At 40.5% G+C, this 24339-nt stretch overlaps 1 protein-coding gene across 1 annotated transcript; it reads right to left on the reverse strand.

Moving 5' to 3' along the window:
- Nucleotides 1-16630: 16630 nt before the first annotated feature.
- On the reverse strand, nucleotides 16631-23445 carry LOC148646925 (uncharacterized). Its single transcript, XM_088608962.1, has 2 exons — nucleotides 23342-23445; nucleotides 16631-21198 (listed from the first exon to the last, which is right to left on the reverse strand). The coding sequence occupies exon 2, from the start codon at nucleotides 21185-21187 to the stop codon at nucleotides 19148-19150; it is 2040 nt and encodes a 679-aa protein (XP_088465088.1). The 5' UTR covers nucleotides 21188-21198; nucleotides 23342-23445; the 3' UTR covers nucleotides 16631-19147.
- Between the last annotated feature and the right edge of the window lie 894 nt (nucleotides 23446-24339).

The following is a 24339-nucleotide window of genomic DNA, read 5'->3' on the forward strand; positions in this document are numbered from 1 at the left end:
AATTGTTGATTTAAAGGTTGACAGTAAATGTTTATATTTTAATGCATACTGTACAGCCTCTTTTTCTCTATAAAAATCTAAAAGATATTAGATATTAAGAGAGAGCGTCTGCATTTATAACTTAGTTCTTAAAATTAGTCAAGCAATATGAAGCATCTCCTTTTACTTTTAAGTCCCTTAAATATCATTGAGCACAGCTTTCTCACCACTTAGATTAGAGAGAGAGAGCATAGAGAGAGCGTAAAACCTGGGCGCAACAGCTGTTTCTTTTTCTGATCACTCACTCTCTGGATACACGTCTCACCTGTCCTGTTCTTTGTTTTCCTAATTTGCTGATTATGCCTGCTGCGATCCACTCCTGCCCTCACACCTAAAGAAGACTATTTTAAATTTCTTTGCGCGGTCCATTGTGCAATTAACCCTTGTATGTGCTGTCTTTAAGGTGATATCACATAAAGGTGATATGTAAAATAATGTATTTTATTATTGTTATAGAGAAACATGATCAGATTTTCCCCGGTTCAGAAAAAAGATCTAAAGTATGTCACTAATATACTTTTAATACAGTCTTTGCTGTGCTCTTGAGGATCCTTGTGATATTTCGAGCTCTGGTTGAATGATAATGTCACAGTTTAAATAATTTTCGTAGTTAGAAATTATGAAACGCTCTGTTAAAAGCAAGGGAGTTTTTATGTCCGTTACAGTAAAAAAAAATGCCTGACAAAGTAGGGCTTGGACAGATTCCAAGTGCATTTTTGCAATTTACGTTTGCATTGTGCATTGTGCTGCTGTAATACAGTTTAAAATAATTAGAAGTCTAAACAGTATCAGCTTTATTTATGGGTTGCAATTTAAAAAAAGTCAAAAACCACACTCAAAATGCAATTTAGAGCTTTCTGGCAAGAGACACCCAAATTAATGCCACTGTTTGTGCATGAACAAGGTTATACTGCTATTTCCTTGGATACGCGATGCCTGTCTCTCCTGGCTGTGCTCTCTCTCTCTCTCTCTCTCTCTCTCTCTCTCTCTCTCTCTCTCTCTTTCTCTTTATAGCTGGTGGTGTACAGCTTTTTAGTATAGATTACACTTTTCTAAAATGTATTTTAAAAATAAAAACGATTACAATCTAATCTTTCCACATTTGATCCCAAGATCCCAAGAAAAATAAATCTAAACGGGGAGAAAGCTATGCTGAAAGTTTATTAAGATGTTTAGAAGACAAAGATATCAATTTATGTTCCATTTGTCTGATTGTGAATCAAAAAACACATATATTTAAACCCGCGCTTGCGATTTAAATCAAAACGCGATTTAAATCAATATAAATGTTTATATTGTAATGCCTAGGTGACTATTCATTGTTATTAAAATTACTTAAATTCAATCATGTTGTGATATTTAGAAATATAAATTTGTTTGGTGCGAGTGAGGTTTTATTTAATCTCTGAGCCAGGGAAACGTTTTATTTTTTCAAGGAAATGTTTGTTAAAAAAAAAAGTCATGGCTCCAGCAGGATTCAAACATGGAGCATGTGATGTGGGAGTTAGGAACCAAACCCACAGCGTCACCGGCAAGGTCACATGCAGAGTGCTGAAAAAGCACTACAGAAACATTATCAACAGACAATGTACAGCGTGTACTATTCTTGTGTTGCGGTACATGAATATAATTATATCATTATTAATTTCTTTAGATACACGATTCCATATTATATTCCCTTTTAATCAAATTCTAAAAGTATGCTTGTTGACTCCTGTATCACGTTAGTTAAAGACTTCGATGCTTAAAATGTTTAGGGAGAAATGGAATACTGGTGTGTATGTTTTCTTTAAAGTACCGAGACCAGCCATTTACTGTATGTTTAAGTTCCAAAATTAATATTGTTTATGGCCTTCACACGCGTTACAGTATGCTCCTATTCTTTTTATGCTCAGCTACTAAGATTTCCCTTCAGTGGTAAAATTCCATATAAATATTGAATGCTAAAACGGGCACAGTAAAGACATTTACTGTAAATCTTTCTACGACCGACCAACGGACCACGAGTGCCCCTGTCAGTCAACCAATAACGTACCGCGGTATTTTGCGTCATCGCGCGTCACGATGCGTGTCTGTACGTGTCTGTACCGCGCACTTTGAATGGCTGCATCTGTATGTTTTAAACTTTCCAAATATGACTTTTTTGCATGCAACCACATCGCAGGGAATTATAAATGCCTTAAATAAAATATATTTTACATTTAAATGTACTGACCCCACCCAACTATAGCAGCTCTACAGCAGTTCTCAGCCTCACTCCACTGTGGTGCCTCCAGTAAACAACAGATCAGCTAAGAAAATTCAGAATGTATCCAGGACATTGAAACACAACCCCACTTTCTGGGACAGAGTATTTAGAGTTTATTTTAATGATATGGTTCTGATCTGGCCCAGCTGTGTCAGCTTTTGATATCTGACGAGACCAGGCTACAGGTGGGTTGTCATTTGTAAAAAATATGACCAATCAGTTCTTATTAATTTAGTGATGATGGTTGTGTAGATGTGAATTCCCTGCCAGGTTTTAAACTTTCTATCACAGAGTAGATGTAAAAATACTTATCAATTACTTTCAAATTATCAGAAGTGTCTTAGGTCTGGAACACTTTACAGAATTGACAATGAGAAAAAACAAATTAATATATTGAAAAGGAAATATAGTTTTTTACATATACAGTAATAGGACTAAAAATAATAGGACTAAAGTTAACTTAGTCAAACAACATTAGATTGATTTTGTTTGAACCTTAACCTTGAGTATTGTGTGTCAATGACTTAACACAACAATGTGCAAAATATCTCAGTAACTGTCATGTGCTGTTAAAATACAACAATATTTGAATTCTGAAATTAATTTAATCAAAAACAATGGACAAAATCTTCAGGAAAACATGAAGTAAACTTGGGCACAAGGTTTGCTCCATGGTGTGAATCTTGGAATATCCCTGTGATAAAGATGCAAAAACACTGTGTTATTTATCATTCAGAATGATGCAGCAGCAGATTCCAGCAGACCTGTCTTCACAGACCTCAGTGCATAAATTGTGCTTACAGCTTTTAGCAGGGGAATGTTATACTGTCTGGGGCTCTACAGGATGATGCCACCTTCAGTAACAGCACACTGGACCCTGTAATATAACTTTTTGCATGTAACTGCATCTCAGGGATGTACAAAAATGTTTTTTACAAAGATGAATGAATGTATACTGTATGAGTGAATGATGTAATGGCCCTGCTCAACTATAGCAGCTCTACAGCTGTTCTCAGCCTCAGTCCACTGTGGATCCTTCAGTACACAACAGACCAGGTAATGAAATCAATGACTCTGAAACTCCCACTCCCACTCTCTTGAACAGACTCACGAGTTTGTTATACACCTCAATCATGTCAAAATCTCAGGTTAGTGTTTAGAGTTTGATTTAAATGTCTCATCTGAAGGACATCAGCTCCTACAACACTGCATCCTTGTGCTCCAGCATCATTCTGGGATTGTTTGTAAATCCTGGTTCAGCAGCTCCACTGACAGCAGGAACCTGGTCTTCCTTGGAAGTCTCCCATTATGGTTCTGATCTGGCCAAGCTGTGCTTGGCTTCTGAGATCTGATGAGACCAGGCTACAAGGGGGTAATGCTGTCCTTTCTGAACAATATGATTAAATAGCATGTGTATATTGTACTGTCTTCATTTAGTGTTGATTGTTAATGACATGTGAACTAACTGCCAGGTTTTTAAGTTTCTGTCACATTGAAGATTTCAAAATACTTACCAATTACTTTCAAATTATCAGAACTGTTTTGTAAGAGTTTGTCTGAAATACTTTACAGAATTCACAAAGAGAAAAACAAATCAATATACTGAAAAGGAAATGCATATTATTTTGCACAAAATAATTTGGACTTAACTGTTCTCCCAACAAATCTGTGGGTTTTGTCTGGATGATCCACAGTCCAAAGACAAGCTGGTGGATTAATCATGAGCTTCTGGGAAAATTGCCCGTGGTATTTTGAGTGTCTGTTTGCCATGTGTCCTGTGCAGGGTGTATCCCACCTTGTGCCCTCTGCTTTTCAGGATGGGCTCTCGTTCTCTTGTGGCCCTGTATTGCATAGAGTTTAGAAGATGGATGGATGCATTTTAAAATGATTAAAACATCTCTTGTTCATGATTTTTCTAACACAAATACTTTAGTTGCTCAAAAATAACACTAAAGCACTGTGCAGGTTTTATTGATCTGCCTAATAAAACACATGTATTTCTTTTTTAAAATCTACCCATTGTGAGAGAGAATTATGCTAGTACTAAAATAGTGCTAAAATAATAAGATTAAATAGGATAAGATTAAATTTATTTTAGTCAAACAATTTTAGATTAATTTCTGTTTCAATGATCACCTTGAGCAAAGAGCCCAAGTGTCCTCAGCAGTAATTCTTTTATAGCACGTTCTGTCTGGACTTAAAATATCTCCCACTGTCTGGGCTGGAAAAACATTCATGGCCTCGTTTTGTTTCCTAAATATACTGTACTGTAGGTACAATAACAAAAAGACAAGCTGCAGGAGAAGCACAAAACAGATTTAGTGAATTTCACCAAAGTCCTTTTCACCAAAGTCCTTGATTTCCAGGAAAATAAATTCCAGCTCTTTGACACTGATCTCAAAATACGACAGCCAAGTAAGAAGCTGTTGATTGTAAGATTATTAAACAAGAGCAAAGGGCACATAGTGTAAGTCAAAGTCAACTTCACAGCCAAAACAACCGTCTTGGGTATTAGTAATTTTTTGTGATGCATATCGGAATAACAGAGATACAATAAAAATACATGAAAAAAAAGACAAAGAATAAATAACATACTGTACATGTATCATAAACAAAATAAAATACAATGCTACAGTACATTCCAGTGAAAATAGAGATCCAACAATTTAACAATTCACACTCTTATAACAATCTTGAGTTAATAGCATCCTGCCATGTTGTTATTTAAGAAAAAAACATCTTTAGGAAATATACTTAAAATCTTTTAATAATTTAAATTTAAAAAATCAGTTCAGGTCACCTGTATCAGCAGCTGTTCTCAGTCTCAGTCCTCTGTGGTTCCTTTCGATGAGCCCGAGAACCTTCTGTAGAGCTGAGGGAGGTTTTTGTACAGACATGTATCACTGTGTGAATGGGTAGCTATAGTCCTGCTGACAGTAATAATCTCCTGCATCTTCAGCCTGGACTCCAGTGATTTTCAGTGTGAAGACTGTCCCAGAGTAACTGCCAGTGAATTGATCAGGAATCCCAGTATAACGGTTAGTTGCATCATGTACCAGGAGCTGTGGAACCTGGCCAGGTTTCTGCAGGTACCAGTGTACATCATCACTAGTAGACTGACTGGCTGTACAGCTGATTGAGACAGAGCTTCATGGGAGAACAGTTTGAGCTGGAGACTGAGTCAGAACAATTTGACCATGGCAACCTGAAATAAAATAAGGACATTTTCTAAAATGAAAATCTTAAAAATGTATGACATTATTTAATGTGTGTACAATATATATATAATTGAATACATTACAAATGTCTTAAGAAAATTGAGCATTAAGCTAGTACAAACATTTAAACGTATTTTCTTTTATCCTCACCTTGAACAAAGAGTCCCAGTGTCCCCAGCAGTAGAATCAGTGACATCATTGTCCTGTGTGTGTTAGTGACTCTGAAAGAGCTGAACAGTGATTGATCCACACTGTGAGTCTTAAAGTGTTTGGAGCAGTGAGGCGGCACAGGTATGCAAAGCTTCTTCCCGTATACAAATCCTGTCACAGACAGTTAGAAAAGGCCTGAGCTAGGAGAACAGGTGCAATCTGCAAGTGTTTGGTTACTTTCTACTATTTTATTTTATTTCTGTTGCATTACTAGCAGTGCACTGCAGTACTGTTAACAGTTTGTCCCTAAATAATTAAAAAGCTTGCACATTCCTTAAACTTTATTACATTTTCTGTTTTAGGGCAGTAATACTGTAGCTTTAAAACTAATTATGTAGTTACTTACTGTAGTAAGCTTTTATTTACTTAGTTTAAGCAAGTATTTGATGTAGAATCCTTCTTTAAAAAACCACACAAATTTTACTCATTTTAAAACAGTTCTGAAGCACAAAGTTGAGATGAGCATCACCTTGTGGCCACTGTTGTGTCCTGCAAGCAAGCAGGGTCTCTGGGCTCTCAGAGTTCTGTGAGATCTGGAGGCTCTTTTTTCTCTGGATTTCTTTGGAACTCATTTATACAAATTTCATGACAATGACACACCTGTTTAAATATCATATGAGTTATTTTACAAAGGAATGTGTTTTTAACCTCTATCTCTTACAGTTCACACACTGAAGCAGCTCTCTACTAGAACTTCTGTTTTACCTGCCACAGATACTGAACCCACAATGTACTAACTGTAGCCAACTGTTCAATTCAATTCAAGGTGCCTCATCTTCACACTTTAACCCCTCACAGGCTGTCAGATCTCCCAGAGCCACCAGTGTACCACAGACAGCACAGGATTTAATATAGGACATTTATTCTTCAATCACCCTCTCGATTACTAGAGAGTGAGTACAGCTCATAGTATCCTCATTACTCTGTACAGTAACTTGCCTTTGCTATAAGGGTAGGTAAACTAAATAGAAGATGATCAATATATTCTTAACTAGAGGACATTGCAATGAAAAGTTCCAGATATGAAGATCTGGTACAAGACAGCAAAGGGAAAGGGGGGCAGGAGTGGTTGTTCCAACTGCAGGCTGGGTACAGAGGAATCCCTGCACAGTCAGTGTGGAGAGAGATGACAGCTGTGGGGCTGACTGGAAGGGTCAGACAGACAGCAGTCTGAAGGCTGGAAGAGACAGTGGAGAGAGAGAGCCTCAAGCTAGCTCTGGAACAGGAGAGACGAGCCTGGTCTTCATACCATAATGTGAACTCTGAACGCTGCAATATAAAGGGCTAAACCAACCAGTAAAGTGTAATAAGATTCCATCTCACCCACAGAATCTTTAAGTGAGAATTCCTCCAAGAAACATTCAAACGTGACACATATGACCATTTCCACACGGGTGGGGCTGCTTCATTCAGATTCCCATGGAGAGACCAGAGACAAAAGCAGATACTGTAAGCTCTACAGCCCTCTGCAAAGTGTCAGGTAACAGGTGGACAGTAGGGTGCCCCTGGTGTGATGTCCCTTCTCCACTTCTGTCAGCTTGCAGACACTGTAACGAACAGTTCTTTCCGGACCCTATGCGGACGACACAGTCCGATGGAGTGGGGAAACACTGGGGAAACGTCATGCAGGAAAACGGGGCTGAAGACAAGGGGGCGTGTCCAAGGTGCGCTGGTGCACGGGGGAGGTGTGGCCGAGGCGAACAATCCCAAAGAGTAATCCATAGAGTATCCAAAACACGAAGGTAAGTCCAAAACCAGGAGATCCATCAGAACTCGGAATTAAAACACCACGAAGGCCGGGTCGGAACCGGCGGACAGGGAACAGGAACGGGAACGGGAACGGGAACAGAGGTTAAAACCTTAACGGGACCAGGCGCTTCCTGGTCCCGGACTCGCACGATACGGAAATCAGATGCAGAGCCCGGAAGAGCGTCAGCGCCTGGCTTTTAAGGTGGGCAGGGAATAGGGAGCAGGTGCATGGAATAATGTCTTGAGTGATAGGGCTGGAGCACCCTTAAGGAGGGGGAACTAATATCGTGACAGTACGCCCCTCCTTTTCAGGGCGGCTCCGAAGCCCTAAGAAAAAAAAGGGGGGGGGAGAGAAAAAAAAACCCCGATGGAATCCGGGCTGCCAGGGTGCCGTCCGCGGGGTCCAGGTGATGGCTCTGCATTCTGTAACGAACAGTTCTTTCCGGACCCTATGCGGACGACACAGTCCGATGGAGTGGGGAAACACTGGGGAAACGTCATGCAGGAAAACGGGGCTGAAGACAAGGGGGCGTGTCCAAGGTGCGCTGGTGCACGGGGGAGGTGTGGCCGAGGCGAACAATCCCAAAGAGTAATCCATAGAGTATCCAAAACACGAAGGTAAGTCCAAAACCAGGAGATCCATCAGAACTCGGAATTAAAACACCACGAAGGCCGGGTCGGAACCGGCGGACAGGGAACAGGAACGGGAACGGGAACGGGAACAGAGGTTAAAACCTTAACGGGACCAGGCGCTTCCTGGTCCCGGACTCGCACGATACGGAAATCAGATGCAGAGCCCGGAAGAGCGTCAGCGCCTGGCTTTTAAGGTGGGCAGGGAATAGGGAGCAGGTGCATGGAATAATGTCTTGAGTGATAGGGCTGGAGCACCCTTAAGGAGGGGGAACTAATATCGTGACAGACACACTGTCCATCATCGGTGTGGAGAGACTGGACTCCTTGTACTGTACAGCTAAAGAGCCCGAGACAATGGGGTGTCCAGGTTATGAAATAGACTGGAATCTGAGAGTTTGAGGTTCGGTTGGCCGGAGGTTTCATAATGGCTATCAGACCAGTACACCTATTCTCTATGTAAACCTGAATGTGTCAATTTTCTGTGAAAACCCATAGAGATGTGAAACGAGCTGGCAGTGGCAGGCCAAAGTTGTCAACGTAAGTCAACACGCAGTTTCACAAGGGGTTTAAATACCTGCTTACATGTACAGAGGTGTTGTCCAAGTATGCCTGGGGCTTGCCTTTATGAGACAAGTTGGGCAAAGAGATGGTGAAAAAGTTTTATATTGACTCATGCTTACTTTCCCCAGAAACATTAGACTAAAAAGGGTGTGGAATTTCTCCCACTTTTGATACATTCAACAAATATACTGAATTTGATCTGCTCTCAGAAAATGGCTGTAAGAACTGGAACTCTTCTACACCTGCAGGGAGGTACAAATTATGAACAGATAAATGTGATGAACATGTTCTACAACAAAACTTTGATAATCCAAAAGTTTACTTCAAGTGTAACCCCATCAGCAGAAATGTTAAAGAGGCTCGTGATAAAAATATCACTTTGCTCAGAGGAGAATGGGCACGTGTTACAAGGTTTGAGGCAGCTTGAGAGGGAAGAAGTCACCCCATCCTGCTGATCACCTGAATTTAATACCCTATCCTGCTACACTGACAACATCACCAGCTACTTGGTGACACTTACACACCTATCCTGCACTGTTTACTTATCCAAGGATCAGAAGGATTGCTCATCATGCCCTCCTTCAATAAGTCACATTATGTTCCTGTAAATGTTGAGCCTTTCAACACAATAACAACTGAAATAAGAAGTGATTAGAACAAACCCAGCAACTTCACGTATGGAAAGTGATATTCAAGTTGCAGCTCAGGCCTATGAAGAATAACCAATTAGACCCTATGGAGACTCTGCCATGTATTGGGACTATCACAAGTATCAAGCCAGTTACAGATTGCCCGGTTTCGAAGGCTTGCCAGTCCAGTACTGGAGGGGATCAGTGATATATTCAGGGCCCTATTTAGGAAAGCAGTACTTTTTTGAGACATTGTTGTGAAATTGCAAAACCGCACATAAAAAGGCAACAGCATATATTGCTAAAGTCATGTGCAGACATGCTGCTAATGCTGTGATAAATAGTGGACCCTCAGCAGCAACAGGGTTCAGGACTAATGTTTATCAAACATGGAGTCGAATCAAACTCAGTCACAAGAAATGGGCTGTGAGAAAGAAGAAAGGTCTATGTCTGACGCAATAAGACGGGTGAGATATTTTAACCATGGACACTGCAGCTCACAAGAATGTACAAAATCTGACTTTGTAAAAGTATTACCAACACAGTCAAGCACCGAAAAATGTTTAAATGGAGTCTCACTGCTAACAGGTCTTTCAAGAATTTTTTGTAACGGGAAACGGCAATGATTACATGAACTTGAACAACACCATGATCTAGCAAACAATATTACCAATATTATCAAAGGAAATGGTGACAAGATTGCAGATACCACCAGGGTAGCCGTTTTGAATTACCCTGTGGCATTGCTTTTCAGACAGATGGGCATCACTGTTGGTGACTGTGAGATCAGTCAGAGCAACAGCCTTTAATCTCACAGGGTTCTGATAGAAACCATCCTTAACTACAATGAATACACCCTGAGAACACAGCTCTCTACAGCACTGTTTTACAGAGATACTGCAGGACAGCATGATGTCACTACATTGGATGGCGCAAACCAAGATTTCAGAAAAAGGAACCAAATTCACAACCGGCAATAATAAAGAAGACCTGTTGTGACACATCCAGGTGGACCTTTTTATCCAGGACAAAATAATGCTAAGCTGGGTGCAGAAATGAAACTCATGAGCAACAAAGAGTCCTTCTGCCTTGTGGCCAATGAGCTGACTTAATGTATTTTAATGTTCATTAAGAACATACAGAATTAATGTTCTCTCAGCATCGCTGTTTGTTAAAAGGGTGAAAGTGGCACCATGGGTATGTCATTCCTAGGCCTGCTTAGGCCCAGCAAAAATGAACCCCTTTGACAATGTCCATTTGAAAATCTACAGCCCTAGTGTGAGAAGCAGAATCTATAACCAAGAAAACAACTTGGGCAGCAGTCAAAGATGCTTGTGCTTGGGTTGTAGAAAATTAATCCTTCAGAGGAAGCCACACGGGAAACTACAACTTTCAACATTACAGCATTAATTTCTTGGCTTTGTACTAGGACGGCGAACACATACTGTACCTGCAAAGCCACTACAACCTGTTTTTTTTTTGGGGGGGAGATCTGTGTTTGTAAATATTTTAATCTAGTTCAAACAGCAGATAAACATCTGTTTATGTACTGACCAGAAGTCAGTTCTGGTCGACTGTAATGATTTTGCAAAAGGTTACACCTTGTTTGTATTCAATCTAACCAAGAGTGCAAGGGTCATTATCCTTCAATAAAAACAGGAAACCTGAAAGGTGAAGTGCACTTCACACAACCCCAATCAAGCCCTACCAGCCTTGCTTTCTAGAGTGTGTAGACATCGTTGTTTCTTTTTCTGCTCCAGAGATGCAAAAGCTTGTCTTTTAACCAAGCTGGGGAATTCCACCCCAGAAACAGTTGTGGCATTACATGGGGGTGTGTTCAGTGTGGAGGCAGAGCCCTGGATTAAGGCCGATGGATTGCTGCAGCAACCACTGCTGTGGGGGCACTTAAAGATACGCTGAGCACCTCCCTGGAAGGATGCGCAGACCCCCTCAAGGGGAGGACCTTCCACCGACAGTCCTGGAGGGGATTGTGACTGAGTGTAAGGCCCTCATTTTTCCTTTTTGTTTTCTTTTTGCCGGTCCCACCGTGTATCTATATTGGGCAGACTGACCCTTTTCCCCCCTCTCCTGCCATGCATCTTTCACCGAGACAGGTTGAGGTTTTATTTTTATTTAGGCCTTACGCTCCCTGCTCTCCCAGACAAGACCCTGCTGTGCTAAGTGGTGTATTTTTTCTTTAGCGTTTTTTAAAATCTTTTTCCAGCCCTATTTGTGTTTTTTGTGGGTTTTTTTTCGCTAACCTCACACCAGTGTCTCTGCCCCCTCAGATGGGGCGTTGACTTTTACCAGTACTCACTGTGGCTCCTCCCACTCCTGCACTGTTAAATAAACAAAAAAACAAGTAAAACAAGACAAAAGTATCAGAGTTTGATTCAAATGTATTCAAGTAACTGCACTCAAATTTATTTTGGCTCTAGAAAATGTAAAATGTACAATGACTGGAGATATAAAACTGTTGATGAAGAATAATGTGTTGGTGTGCAATTCTAATAAAACAGGCAAAGAAATTATATGTGCAATTCTTTAATTTTAATAATCATAATAATAATTACTTGCACATACATAGGACTTTTCTGGACACTTCACCAGAAGTTCTTTGCAGGTAACAGGGGCTCCACCTGAATGATACAATTTCTTGCATTAGGTATTTGTTTTCTCACATAATCCATCTTGCTCTCCACAAGACACACAAGAAGCTGGGGGTCAGTCATTTATACAGCACCCCTGGAGCCTTGCTCAGGGGCCTAACAGAATAGAATTTCTCTGCCAGCCATGGGATTATAACCGGCAACCTTCTACCCTCAAGTGCAGAGCCTTAACCACAGTGCCACCACTCCACTCCATTATAAGCTTCCCAGTAGTAGTAATGATCATTTTGTGGGGGAGAGATCTCATACTTCACTATGAATAATCAAGAGGCATCACATGTATAATGTTCTTTCATTTACTGTGGAATGTTGTTCAAGGCATGTGAACTGACACCACATTTTTGAACTTTCATTTTTTTCACAGAGTGGGGGTAAAATTACTTAGAAATTATTTTAAAGAAGTGCCTTGTGTAAGAAGTTCACCAAATTTATAAAGAGAAACAGATCTCCTTCAAGGAGATTTTGTTTCCTTCCGGTTTTTATTATATACACACCATTTAAATTATTAAAATATCAGAATGTTTCAGACTAAAATCCTTCAAGTGCTGAATAAGAAATCTAAACACGGTGCAGTTTTTACATAGCTAGGAGGAGACAAATGTCAGCAATGGGAGAACTGAGTTGACGATTGTTGGAAATTAAGCCTGTTTCACTGATGAAATCATGGTGCTGTTACAGGGGAGACAGCACTGATGTGCCCTGCATCCCTCTTGAGGTCAATACTAATAATGGTAGTCAGTGTTTTTGTGGTTCTGTTTGATTAACACATCTAAATGAAAAACATCCAGATCCCCAGTGTTTCACAATAGTGTCTGTGATCTGTCTTTAGAAATGGAGTTGATTGGATTGCATTTTATATAATAAATATTACAAGATAAAAATAGTTATCTGGTTATGCTTAAAATATTAAATATTAAAAAGCTATACTATTAATTAACATATTTTTTTTTATTTCCAATTTTCAGTTTCATAGCCTGTTAAGCTTAGTACTTAAATACATCTACACACACAAAATGATTATCAGTGTAGAGGCTGTTCCAGACCCACTGCCAGTGAATCAATCAGGAACTCCTGACTGATGGTTTGTTGCATCATAAACCAGGAGCTGTGGAGCCTGGCCAGTTTTCAGCCAGTGCATAGCTGTAACAAATCTACTGGGTGAAGAGACTCAGAGCACTCTGACAACAGCACTTTGGAAATGAAATAGTAACAAAAAATGAATCCATGTTTTCTTACTGTAAACATTTGTGTATTGATTTGCCTATAAAAACAAATTTGCTACATTTTCATTCATTTCATTTTTTAAATTTACCTATTGTGATTGAGATTTATGTTAGTATTGTTACTGCTATAGGTGACTAGGAAGTGTCTATAAGAGTTTAGATAAAGTGTGCAACACCTGACATTGTAAACATTTCCATCTTTAAAACAGAAGGGGATGTTTGCTGAGATGTAGGGGGGTTACCATTGTTGTAACAAACAAATAAGTTCTGGACCCCGAGATGAAGTTGAAACAAGTGAGTTTAATTGCATGCTAGGTACAGTATATTCAAAGAGTTGTTCAAAATTATAGGTACAAAGCTCCAGTTTATATAGCAAACTTCATCCATTTCTGACGCAAATTGTTACAGTTCTCTAGTAACATTCTCTAGATCTTGAACACTTTGAATGGCCAGTCTTATCTTCCCATAGTTAGGGAGTCTCTATCTTATACTTGGAATCTCTTATCAGTTAACTCCCATTCCTGCCATAACTCAAAAGAGCTTAAGCATGGAATGTTTTGTACCAAAAGAAGTCTTTGTGCATAAAGAAACAAGTAAACCATTTTTTCACATTTCCTATCTTTCTTCATTCCCCCCCTTCAGTACTACACAAACAACATGAGGCAGACTTCGCCTTTTTAGGAGTACAGGCATGCATTACCATGACTTTGTGAGTTACACAATTACAGCAAGACGTGATTAAAGTCTTACCGCAAGTGACGATTACAATTGCACATACTGTATAAGCAATACTAACCCTACAAATAGATACTGTAACAAAGTTCCACCCCAGAACCCAAACACAGACCTCAGCCATGTGGAGATCAATCATCAGGATCTCGGTATAGCAATACAGACCCAACATTAACTTTGATTATAATTTGTGGCTGATAGATATGACAATGCCAAGAATGTGTTGATACCATATTCCCCAATATCAGAGTGATGTTCCTCAGGCCTAACAAGCACACTGTTGGCCGCTCTTAGGAAGCCCGTAAGACACAGAAAGAATAGCAACAGCATTATTTCTGTTCACTCAGTCTCTGGTGCAGTGGCTCGGTGACAGTGCAATGAATGGATCCAGCGATCTCGCCCAGTCATTCGGATGGCTGGTAGTCTGTAGCACTTGGTATGGTCCCTCTCAGCTGGGTTGCAATGTCAGTCAGGGCATCTTTTTCACTCACACCCACTCGTCAGGTATCAGGTCATGTCTTCCCTCTACTGTGTAGCGGCAATGCTTGTTAATAAGACAGAATTAAGCGTTGGTATGCTGTCCTAAAGGAGGCCCCATCTCACCCTCCATCTCTGTGGTGCAGCCACAGAGAAAGTATTCATGCAGGCTGATATAAGATGTTTTCTTTTGATAAGGAACAAGCTCCCAGACGGGGATGCACTTAGCTAAGCCCGGCTATCATGATCAATGGCCATCCATTGGCGCCTATCAGTCTAGGGAGTGCCGAATGGACATCTGGACTGCATTCCTAAGTGTCAAGAGTAAGTGACTTATATCTCATCTTGACCAACCAATCAGGGACTGGCAGGGCGTGGTAATACCACGTGGGTCTCCAATGCCCGCCAAACTCTCAACCAATCAGCACACATCTGTGTCTTGGTCAAAAAGGGAGCGCAAGCTCAGATCGGGGCTCTCCTTGGCCATTTTCGTGCATCCTCAGAGACAATCACGTGACAACTGCTGTTGTCTGCAAAAGGACTTGGACTTTGTTCTAAGCGCGAGGCCGAGGATCCCGTACGTACTCAGAATTCTACCAACGTGAATGCTCCGCTTGATCAACGGCAGCCTACAGTTGGACCCTCGTCCACAACCTGAATAGCTTATTCAGAAGCAGCGCTGGACCGGGAACGAACCAGCTTCTTCCCAGGCAAAAGAGTGACTTGTGAGGACTCGCGGTCACACTCTGTGCATAGAGACTTTCTACTAGCCAGCCGGACTGCTGGTAGATCCCCTCGGAGCAACGACTGCCCTGCGCGCCGCAGTCAGATTCCTCCGCCTGTCCTACTCCGAGCTGCACCTCGACTGGTTGGCCGGTAGCCAGAGGACGCCAACACAACGCCCATTGGACAACCGCTGGAACAGAGGCTGCAACAGAGCCTGTCAGCTGGTTTGGTGTTCGTGCCGGGAAATTCCAAATCCATACACAGTGGATAAGTAAACCCCATGTTCTACATTGCGTCTCGAGAATTCAATTGTACCTCAACACAAGTTGTTATCAATTTAATTCATGAGTAATGTATTTACTTCCGAGTTTAGAGTAACAGTGGGTAATAACACTGATTAGCGATTTGGTAACCGAACGATATATATTGACATATATTCTCTGTTGTGTATCTCTTTGTGTTTGCATCTCTTCGAGATTATATACCTTGTATATTGATAACCTTCACAGTAAGGTCTGCCGCTCATATCCAGGCAGACTAGTATATGTTTGGTGCACAATTTATATTAATAAATGTATCTCGTGTATTGAACCCGTGTGTGTGCGTTGTTAGTTGTTCTGACGATTGATTTTCTAAAAGCCCCAACGAACAATCTCGTGATTACTGCTACAATTAATAATTGTCTCAGTAAACCCATCAAACCACTACAACTGGAAGTCCCCAAGCATCCAGCACCTGTTCACCAGCCCCGTGCACCACTTTAGTTAAGAACCTACAATACTGCAATAGAGAATTAGATAGCAAACTCAACAATCTATTAGCCAAATTTGGCCCTCCAGGGAGTTTCATTGGTCGGCCCATGATGATCTCAAATGGGCTCAGTCCCACAGTTCTGTTTGATTCAGCCAGCAGGCTACACAGGACCGTAGGCAGAGCATCTACCCACAGTGTTCCTTCAGTCATTAGATAACATCTTGTCAGTCTTTCAGAGTTCTGTTCATTCGTTTCACCGTTCCTGCAGACTGAGGGTGATGGGGGCAATGAAGGTCCCATCTCACCCCTAACAACGCAGCCACAGCCTGACACACCTTCCCTATTAAGTATGTCCCTTGATCAGAATCCAAGCGGCTGGGCAGTTAAAGAGGCAGTGGCCTCAACCCACCGGGAAAACAGATCCACAATCTTTAAGAGTCCAGTTTTCCCTTTACATACTGGCAAGCTACAATTGTCAATTTGCCAGTGCATGAAAGGTCCCTCAGGAGCAGGACGTTTGAGCTGTAGCACACGCACCTGAGCTGTAGTTGACATAATTATCATGCAGCCCCACATTCTTTTCTAACCATTTGCATTTCTCTGTTCTGGAGGCCTCAGCCTGAATGTCCTGTAACTGTCCCTTTTCTACCAACAGAGGTCTCAAGAGACTCCTGCACTCCCAGGGCTGCCCGCCTCCCTCATGCACCAGAAAGGACCCATCGGTAAACAGTATTAAATCTTCATTAAATCTTCAAGGCCACCCCACCCTTTGGCAACAGCATCTGATGGTCCTGAATAGTATCCCACCGGGAGATGCCTACCTCCATGCTCCTGCGTCAGCACAGCTGCCCAGAACCCATTTTCCACACTTATATACAAAGGAATGGTTGATCCATCTGAGGAAACTCCAGTCCTAGCACCTGTAAAAGAGCTTGTTTCAAATTATTACGGGCAGCTTTTGCTGCTGTATCCAAGGCAATCTTGTTCTTGGACTGCACTCCCCCCTTAAGCAGATCTGTTATGAGGTGTGCTCACTCTGTAAAAAGAGTCCATCCAGGCCTTGTTAAAATTACACAATCCTAAACACAGTTGGACCTTATCGTAACTAACTTTATGTCCCTTTTTAGCTAGAATCTCCAAAACCTGATGCAGCTCAGACTTGTGGGTTTCCTCATCAGGGGAAGCAATCAGAATATCATCGACATACTGAATGATCACAGAGGTCAGTTGCGGTATGTCATGTAAGTGCTGTCTCAAAGCCACATGATACACTGTTCTGTATAAAGTAATTCCCTGTAAATGCTGCAGGGCATCCCAGTGGAACCCACCCACATTTGAGTGATAAAGTGCATGTCTCCTCCTAAATCAATGTAACGACCTTGTATTTAGAGAGCACAGCTCGCTGCCCCCCTACTCCTGTGGCCTCCTGCTGTCTCCCCATATAGAGATACAAACAAAGAATATGCTTCAGTATACCATTCGGCTATACTACCGTTAATCAGTCTACATTAGCTACTCAAAAGTAAATACATTACTCATATGAATTGGATTGATATCAAATTGTGTTGAGGTAACAGTTGAATTCTAGAGATGCAATGTAGAACATTGGGTTTACTTTTCCAGATGTAGATTTGTATTTCCTGGTACGGATACCAAGACCAGCTAGCGGCTGTGTCCAATAGCCAATAGGCATCGTCCCGGCGTCCTCTGGCTTTTTGCCAACCAGTCTTGGTGCAGCTCGGAGATGGACGAATTAGGAGGAGAGATTTCTGCTGTGGCGACATGCCAACAGTGTCTCTCTCAGGAACCTACTAGTAGTCTGGCTGATTAGTAGAAAGTCTCTATGCACAGAGCGTGACCACGGGTCCGAGCAAGTCACTTTTTAGAGGGAAGAAACTCAGTTTGCTTCCGGTGTAGCGCTGTTGCTGAATAAAAACGTATTCAAGTTGTCGACAAGAGTCCAAACGTATACTCTGGTGATCAAGCGAAGCGTCCACATTGGTGTCGGCTAGCAATTTATGTACGGGCATTCCTTGGGCCGACACTTTGCTGAAACAAGGTTCCAGTCCCAGACAACACTCACTGTCACGTGATTGTCTCTGAGGGTGTGAAAAGTGGCCGGAGAAGCAAAGTTTCTGAGCTGTGCAGTGTCTTTTAAACCAGGACCAAGACAGGTGGTGATTGGTCGAAAGTTTAGTGGCCATTTCTGACCCACATGGGGTTACCACGCCCTGCAGGTTCCTGATTGGTTGGTCAAAGTGAGAGATGAGTCACAATGACCTCTGACATCTAGGACCGCAATCCAGATGTTCCCAAGAATCTCACAGACAGATAGGTGCCAGGAATGGCCATTGATCATGATAGCCAAGCATGGCTGGGCACATCCCCATTTGGAAGCTCTTCTTATCTCAAAGATAAATCTAAATCAGAACTGCATGAATAGCTTCTCTGTGGCTGCACCACAGAGATGAGAAAGAGAGATGGGGCCTCATTTAGGAAGCACAGCAACACTTAATTCTGTCTTATTAATAAGCATTGCCGCTACAAATGTATATAAAAAGAACAGGTTAATTCTCAAATTAATTCTCAAATCTGGTAGGGATTCAGGGAAACAAGTGAGAATTAATTATTAAACAGAAAACAGATGATACAGATAAGGATGTGTTAGTTTGACGTGATGGAATCAAGTACCACAGGGATCTCTACTAGGACCACTGCTCTTTATTAATTTTATATCTGTGACCTAGATTCCTGTTTAAATATTGAAATGGTCATATTTTCAAATATGGAGGAAGCAAACCGTAGAAGCAGCAAATGAAATTTCAAAGATTTAGAAACAAATCACGACTAAGCAAACACATTTATCATATTGTTGTAGAACAATTCTGTTGTAGACAAGATCTACTCTGAGGCTGTCCATTATAAAAGTATCATCACAATACCTGCAGGAAACACATATGTACCTAAAGCAATAAGCAATAAAAATAGAAAAATATATTCCACTCCAATTAATTCGTAATACTATAATCAAACTAATAATATTACTACAGAAATGTGTATACTGTATTATTGCAGAAATAAATATATTAGTTTCCGTGAATCCAAACTAACTACCCCGAGCCCGTTAATTCCCATTGAACAAATCCTGCAGTTTTCTATTAAGCAATGTTTTCCAGTATCATGTCTATCATGTTATAGTATAAGCCTGTATGACAAAGAAGCATATTTTGTAGGACTCGTACATTTATTTCTTTGCATTTTCAGCAGGAAAATGTAAGAGCTAACAATACTGCCCCTCATCTTCTTCTTCTTGAGTTGACATCTTCATTCCCACTTCAACACATTGTTTAACTTCTTTTATCTCTTCCTCAGAGGCTGGGGGCAATGCTCCATTGAGGGTTTTTTCAATCTTCTCTGTTCTTGATTTTGTATTCCTTTCAAATTCGATTTTATTTTTCAGTACAATTGTTTTTATTCCTGCTTCTGCTTCTTCACAGCCAATCTGTAACTTTTTCCGTTCTGTATCAAAGTCAGATTTGCTGGGGTCTAAGGCCATGAGTTTCCCCAAGCTGCTGATTCTATCCATGATGTACAAGTTGGAGATCTCTGTGTAGGTCCCAGAGATCATGTTCACCAAACTGGCAATATTAGATGCTTGGAAAGCTTGGTTATACAGCAGATCTCTCAGGAATGATTTTGCTGAATAGCCAAGCTTGGAAGAGCCTGCTTTTTCTGCAGTTTGGACAACATCCTTTAAATGTTTGTTTAGGTTGGTTTTGATTATGTTGGAGAGCATGTGGAAAAAGAATACCATCTTCTCCCATTGTTCCTTTACTTTTCCCATCGCATCCAGTCCCTTCGTCAGCATTTTAATAGTGGTCTTGAAGTCGATTTCTTTCACCTCACAGCTCCTCATTGTGACTAGGATTTCAGTCAGGTCACTATGGTATTTGTCCAGATTTTCCAAGCTTTTCTGGAACATCTGTTGTGCTTGATTCATCTGAGCTCGACTCTGCTCTATGCGAAAACGGGTGTTGTCAGCTGCGACGTCGCCTGCACTTTTTCTCTGTGTACTTTGGTCCTCTTGCTGTTTGGCCAGTTGTGGGGGGGTTACAGGAAAGGCAGAGGCACCTGTGAAGCCTTTACTCTCGGTATCAAACTTCAAAGCCTGTGTTTTCAACTTTTTTAGTTTTGTAATTAACTCTTTTTGTTTGCTTTCTTCACAGACATTGTCTGGAGCAATATCTGTTAGACAAGAGCAGATTGTAAGAATGTCTTCGCAAATTTGCATTGCTGTTATTTTTGGCTTGCAGTCTTCTTCTTTTTCCAAAGATTCCTTAACTCTTTTCACCTGATCTGCCACCCACTCAGACTTTGCACATTCCTTCTTTTGATCATAAAGTACACCCCAATGTATTTTGTCTTCATGAAAAAAAGACTTAACTAGTTCTAGGAGACTCAAGAGAACCTGTGATTTGGCATAAACATTGCCTAACGCAATGGGATTTTGCTCCTTACTTGTTTTTCTTCCACGCTTAGTTACACTTGCAGTACAAGCACTATAACAGATATTAACTAAATTAGTGAGGCCCTCCACAAAGTTCATGCCAACAATATCCCAACCACTGGGCAGAGAGTCCATGGCTTTTTTATATTCTTGTTGAGCTTCATCCAACTGCTTTTGCATGTTTTCAAATGTCTTATTTGCTCTACGTTCTCCTTCTTCTGCTGTTTGTTTCCTCAACTTGGATTCCTCTATTTTCTGCTTCAGTTCTTCTAATTCTTCACTATAGGCTGCCTTAGCATTCAAACAGGCCTCCATCAGCTCTTGAATCAGATCAATGACAAAGGTGAATTTTTTCTTTGTGAGCTCTGACAGGATTTTACACTCCTCTGCTATGGAGCTGATGTTTTCTAGCTGGTCAGGGAGCATGAGCTCGATGAGCTTGTCGTCATCTCGGACAATCAACTTGACTGCTAATTTTACATACTCTGGCACATTGGCAGAGTGGAGACGAATTTGGTCCATGTTCTTATGGGCCTCGTTGAACGCACCCCATCCAGCATTGCACACTTGCATGAGACAGGCGCGGAAGGACTCTGGATAACGAATGAATTTAAAGCCATCTTTTGGGGGATTTTTATTGAAAGAAAAGTCTGTATTAGAAGAGATAAAGACTAATTCTCCTAAAATGGCTATGGAAATTGGAGCTGGCATCAAAAACTCTTCCCAATTAGCATAAGGTTTCATTAGCATTTTTTTGTCATTTCGTACATCTTCAGCCTTGGTGATTTCTTTGGTACCTTGTATTATTTCCATGATTCTTCTTCCTAAGAGTAAAGGATAGAAAATCAATTTGTGCTCTGCAATTATGTGTTCATGTGCACTTGTACACATGGAAACCTTTCCTAAATATTCTGGATATAACATTGTTAGGAGGTGTTCCTGTTAACATTTTGTGTGACAAATGGGGGCTTATAAAATTTTACAATTTTAGCATTATATTATTGTATCAACATCAGTTCAGAAAATATTTGGCTACTTTCATTTCAAGCAGCAGAAACAGTATTTATTTTTATCCAGAGCTGTAATGATCTGATTTATCATTATTAAATGTGAAGGATGCTGAATGTCAGCAAAAACTGTAAGAAGATATACAAATTGAAGTTTAGAGATAAGCAGAAGGTTTCAGACCAATAATTCAGTCAAATAGAGTCGCGTTTATCTGACTTTCATTTATCTGACATTCCGTTTTATCCGACGTTTTGATCAATCATCATGCTGCAGTACAGCTTACCAGCAACTACAGCAAACTGATGTGAATTTATTCGATCCTTTTCTCCTGGCAAAAGTTCTTCAGTTTTCTGGGCATAGCTGATTGCCAAGTCTTACCATGAATCTCTATAGAATTTTCCTTTTGCAAGTTAACTTCAATGTGACCGTACTCTAGTAGAGGTCATTGTCTTGCTGAAGAGTACATTTTTCTACCTAATATAAAATTCTTCGATGACAACAAAACCGAATAAGTCATTTGAATGTCAGGTGTATGTCTCCTTAAACAACTCCAATAGGTAATAACTTGTTGAGTAGGGATTTTTGAATGGATGTACCAAAAGTTAACTCATGCAAATTATTGTATGTATGGATCTGCATATCTCTGACACTTCTCAAAAGTCAATAATAGCCCTTTTTATTTTAATTAATAAAAGTAACCTCAAATTAAAATATAATGTTTAAACTTAGTAACATTCATATCAGGCAACCCAGTGATCAGCATTGCTGCCTTGAAGCACTGGGGCCCTGAGTTTAATTCTAGACCTTGCTCTGTGTTTGCATAGGTTTCCTTTCACAAAGCAAAAACTTACTGTTAGATTAAGTGACTTCTGATAAAACTGGCCTTGGTACTGTATAAGTTTGTTTTTGTGTTTGTGTGTGCCCTGTGTAATGCACTGGTGTACCATCTAGGGTGTATTCTGTCTTGTGCCCATTTCTTACTGGGATAGGCTCTTGATCTGCAACATCACTGTATTGGGTAAAATGGAAGGAAATGGGCCAGCAGCTATATCACCCTGCAGCTCTCAACTGGCTACCCCCTGAAGCTAAGCAGGGTTGACCCTGGCCAACCTGGATGGGAAACCTCCTCGGAAACTACGTTTGCTGCTGGACAAGGTGTTAGTGGGACCAGTGGGGGGCACCCACCCTGCAGTCTGTGTGGGTCCTAATGCCCCAGTATAGTCTTTCTGATGAGACCTTCAACCATGGTCCTGACTCTCAGTGGTGATTAAAGATCCCTGGGCATTTCTCGAGAAGAGTAGGGGGTCATTCCAGTGTCCAGGCCAAATTTCCCCTCTTGGCCCTTACCGTGGCCTCCAAATTGTTCCCATGTATGATTGGCTTGCACTTGCCTCACCGCAATCCTCACCAGGAAAAGCAGAAGTGGAAATTGATAGAAACCCTATAGTCTCTCTTGGTAGCCTAAATATTGTGTCTGAGATGATAAAGTCCATAAGATATTAAATTACATAGTGAATAGTGCTGTGAAACAGATTGTTAATCTATACTCTGTACGTCTCCTGATGCAGACTTAATGTGTACATATACTTGCATACAGTATACGTGTGAGTGCCTTAAGGCAGATCAAGTAACACAAATTTCATTATCTACACCACTGTTGTAATAGTGTTATAAACATCACAAATAGAACTCCTATCACAAGATTTTCTTTTTATAATTTGTAAAGTACAAATGACCAATTTTCTTATTAGCTTATTGTATTTATATACTTGGTACAAAATACCTTTGATGGTTTGAGATTATTTTGGTCTATTAATCTCAAATACAGAGACTTAAATGTTATAAATTGTTGTGAAAGGTATCACTACAGTGAAAGATTACATTTTGGAGTACAGACATTAAACACACAGAAAAGCAGAAATAGCATAGTTTTGCAATGCTTAAAAGAACTGCTCTTACCAGCCAGCAGCAAGAAAAACTCTCACAATAATGAGTGAAGGTGGAGTCCTGACTGATAGAGGCCAGGAAGATAAGGTTGGGCATCTGAAGTCACAGACTCAGCTGAGGAAACATGAGATAGCCAAACACGTACACTCACATACCATTGTATTCTAAACCATTCATTTCTAGTCACTTTTTATCCAATACAGTAAGTACCTAGTGGAAACCTAAACAAACTTGCAGAGGATGTACAAATTCTATGTAGACATCACCCAAGGAAGTAAATCCAGGGCCCCAGCTCTATGAGCAGCAATGTTAACTGCTAAAAAATCATTTATGTTTTATTAATGTTTTACTAGGATTACTTGAAGTAAGAAGTAGTTCAAGTACGTAGCTGCATCAGCATCTGTAGGCTGCAAAGGAACAAGTAAAGGTTTATTCTCTGTTGAAAAGAGAAGAAAAGAAACACAATGTTTTGGCTGTGGAGCCCTCTTTGGGTTCCTCACATGGTGCAGCGAATTCCTTGATTTTCTTGTGAGAATCCAAAGAATGTGTCTCTCCTGATAAAAATAACTCTGCCCTTTGATGACTTACCTGTGCTTACAATCTCAGCTTTGCTACAGTTATTAATATTTGTAAAGAGTTATGGCAATTGTATTAACTTCTATCCTGACTATAGAAAATATAGAATCAATAAAATGAGTATACTAATATACTCATTTTATTTCCCACTCCAAACTCTTTTGTAACATATATACATCTGTATTGAATGCAGAATGTATGTATCAAGCAAATACTGTATTTATGGAAAATAACATTGAAATTATACAGTGTTTAAAAGAAGAAAAAAAGTAGCAAAAGTACTGTTAAAGTACTGTTACTGTATATGTTGGACTTGAACATAGTGCACTGCAATAATCTAAGAGGAATAATGATAATTTTGTATATATTTGGTTGATTTCAGACAATTAAAACTGCAAAGCATAATGCCGTCATTGCTTCACAGAAGAGGTAAT

Source organism: Lepisosteus platostomus, chromosome 16, assembly GCF_059453375.1.
Source record: "Lepisosteus platostomus isolate fLepPlt1 chromosome 16, fLepPlt1.hap1, whole genome shotgun sequence".
Classification (NCBI taxonomy): domain Eukaryota; kingdom Metazoa; phylum Chordata; class Actinopteri; order Semionotiformes; family Lepisosteidae; genus Lepisosteus; species Lepisosteus platostomus.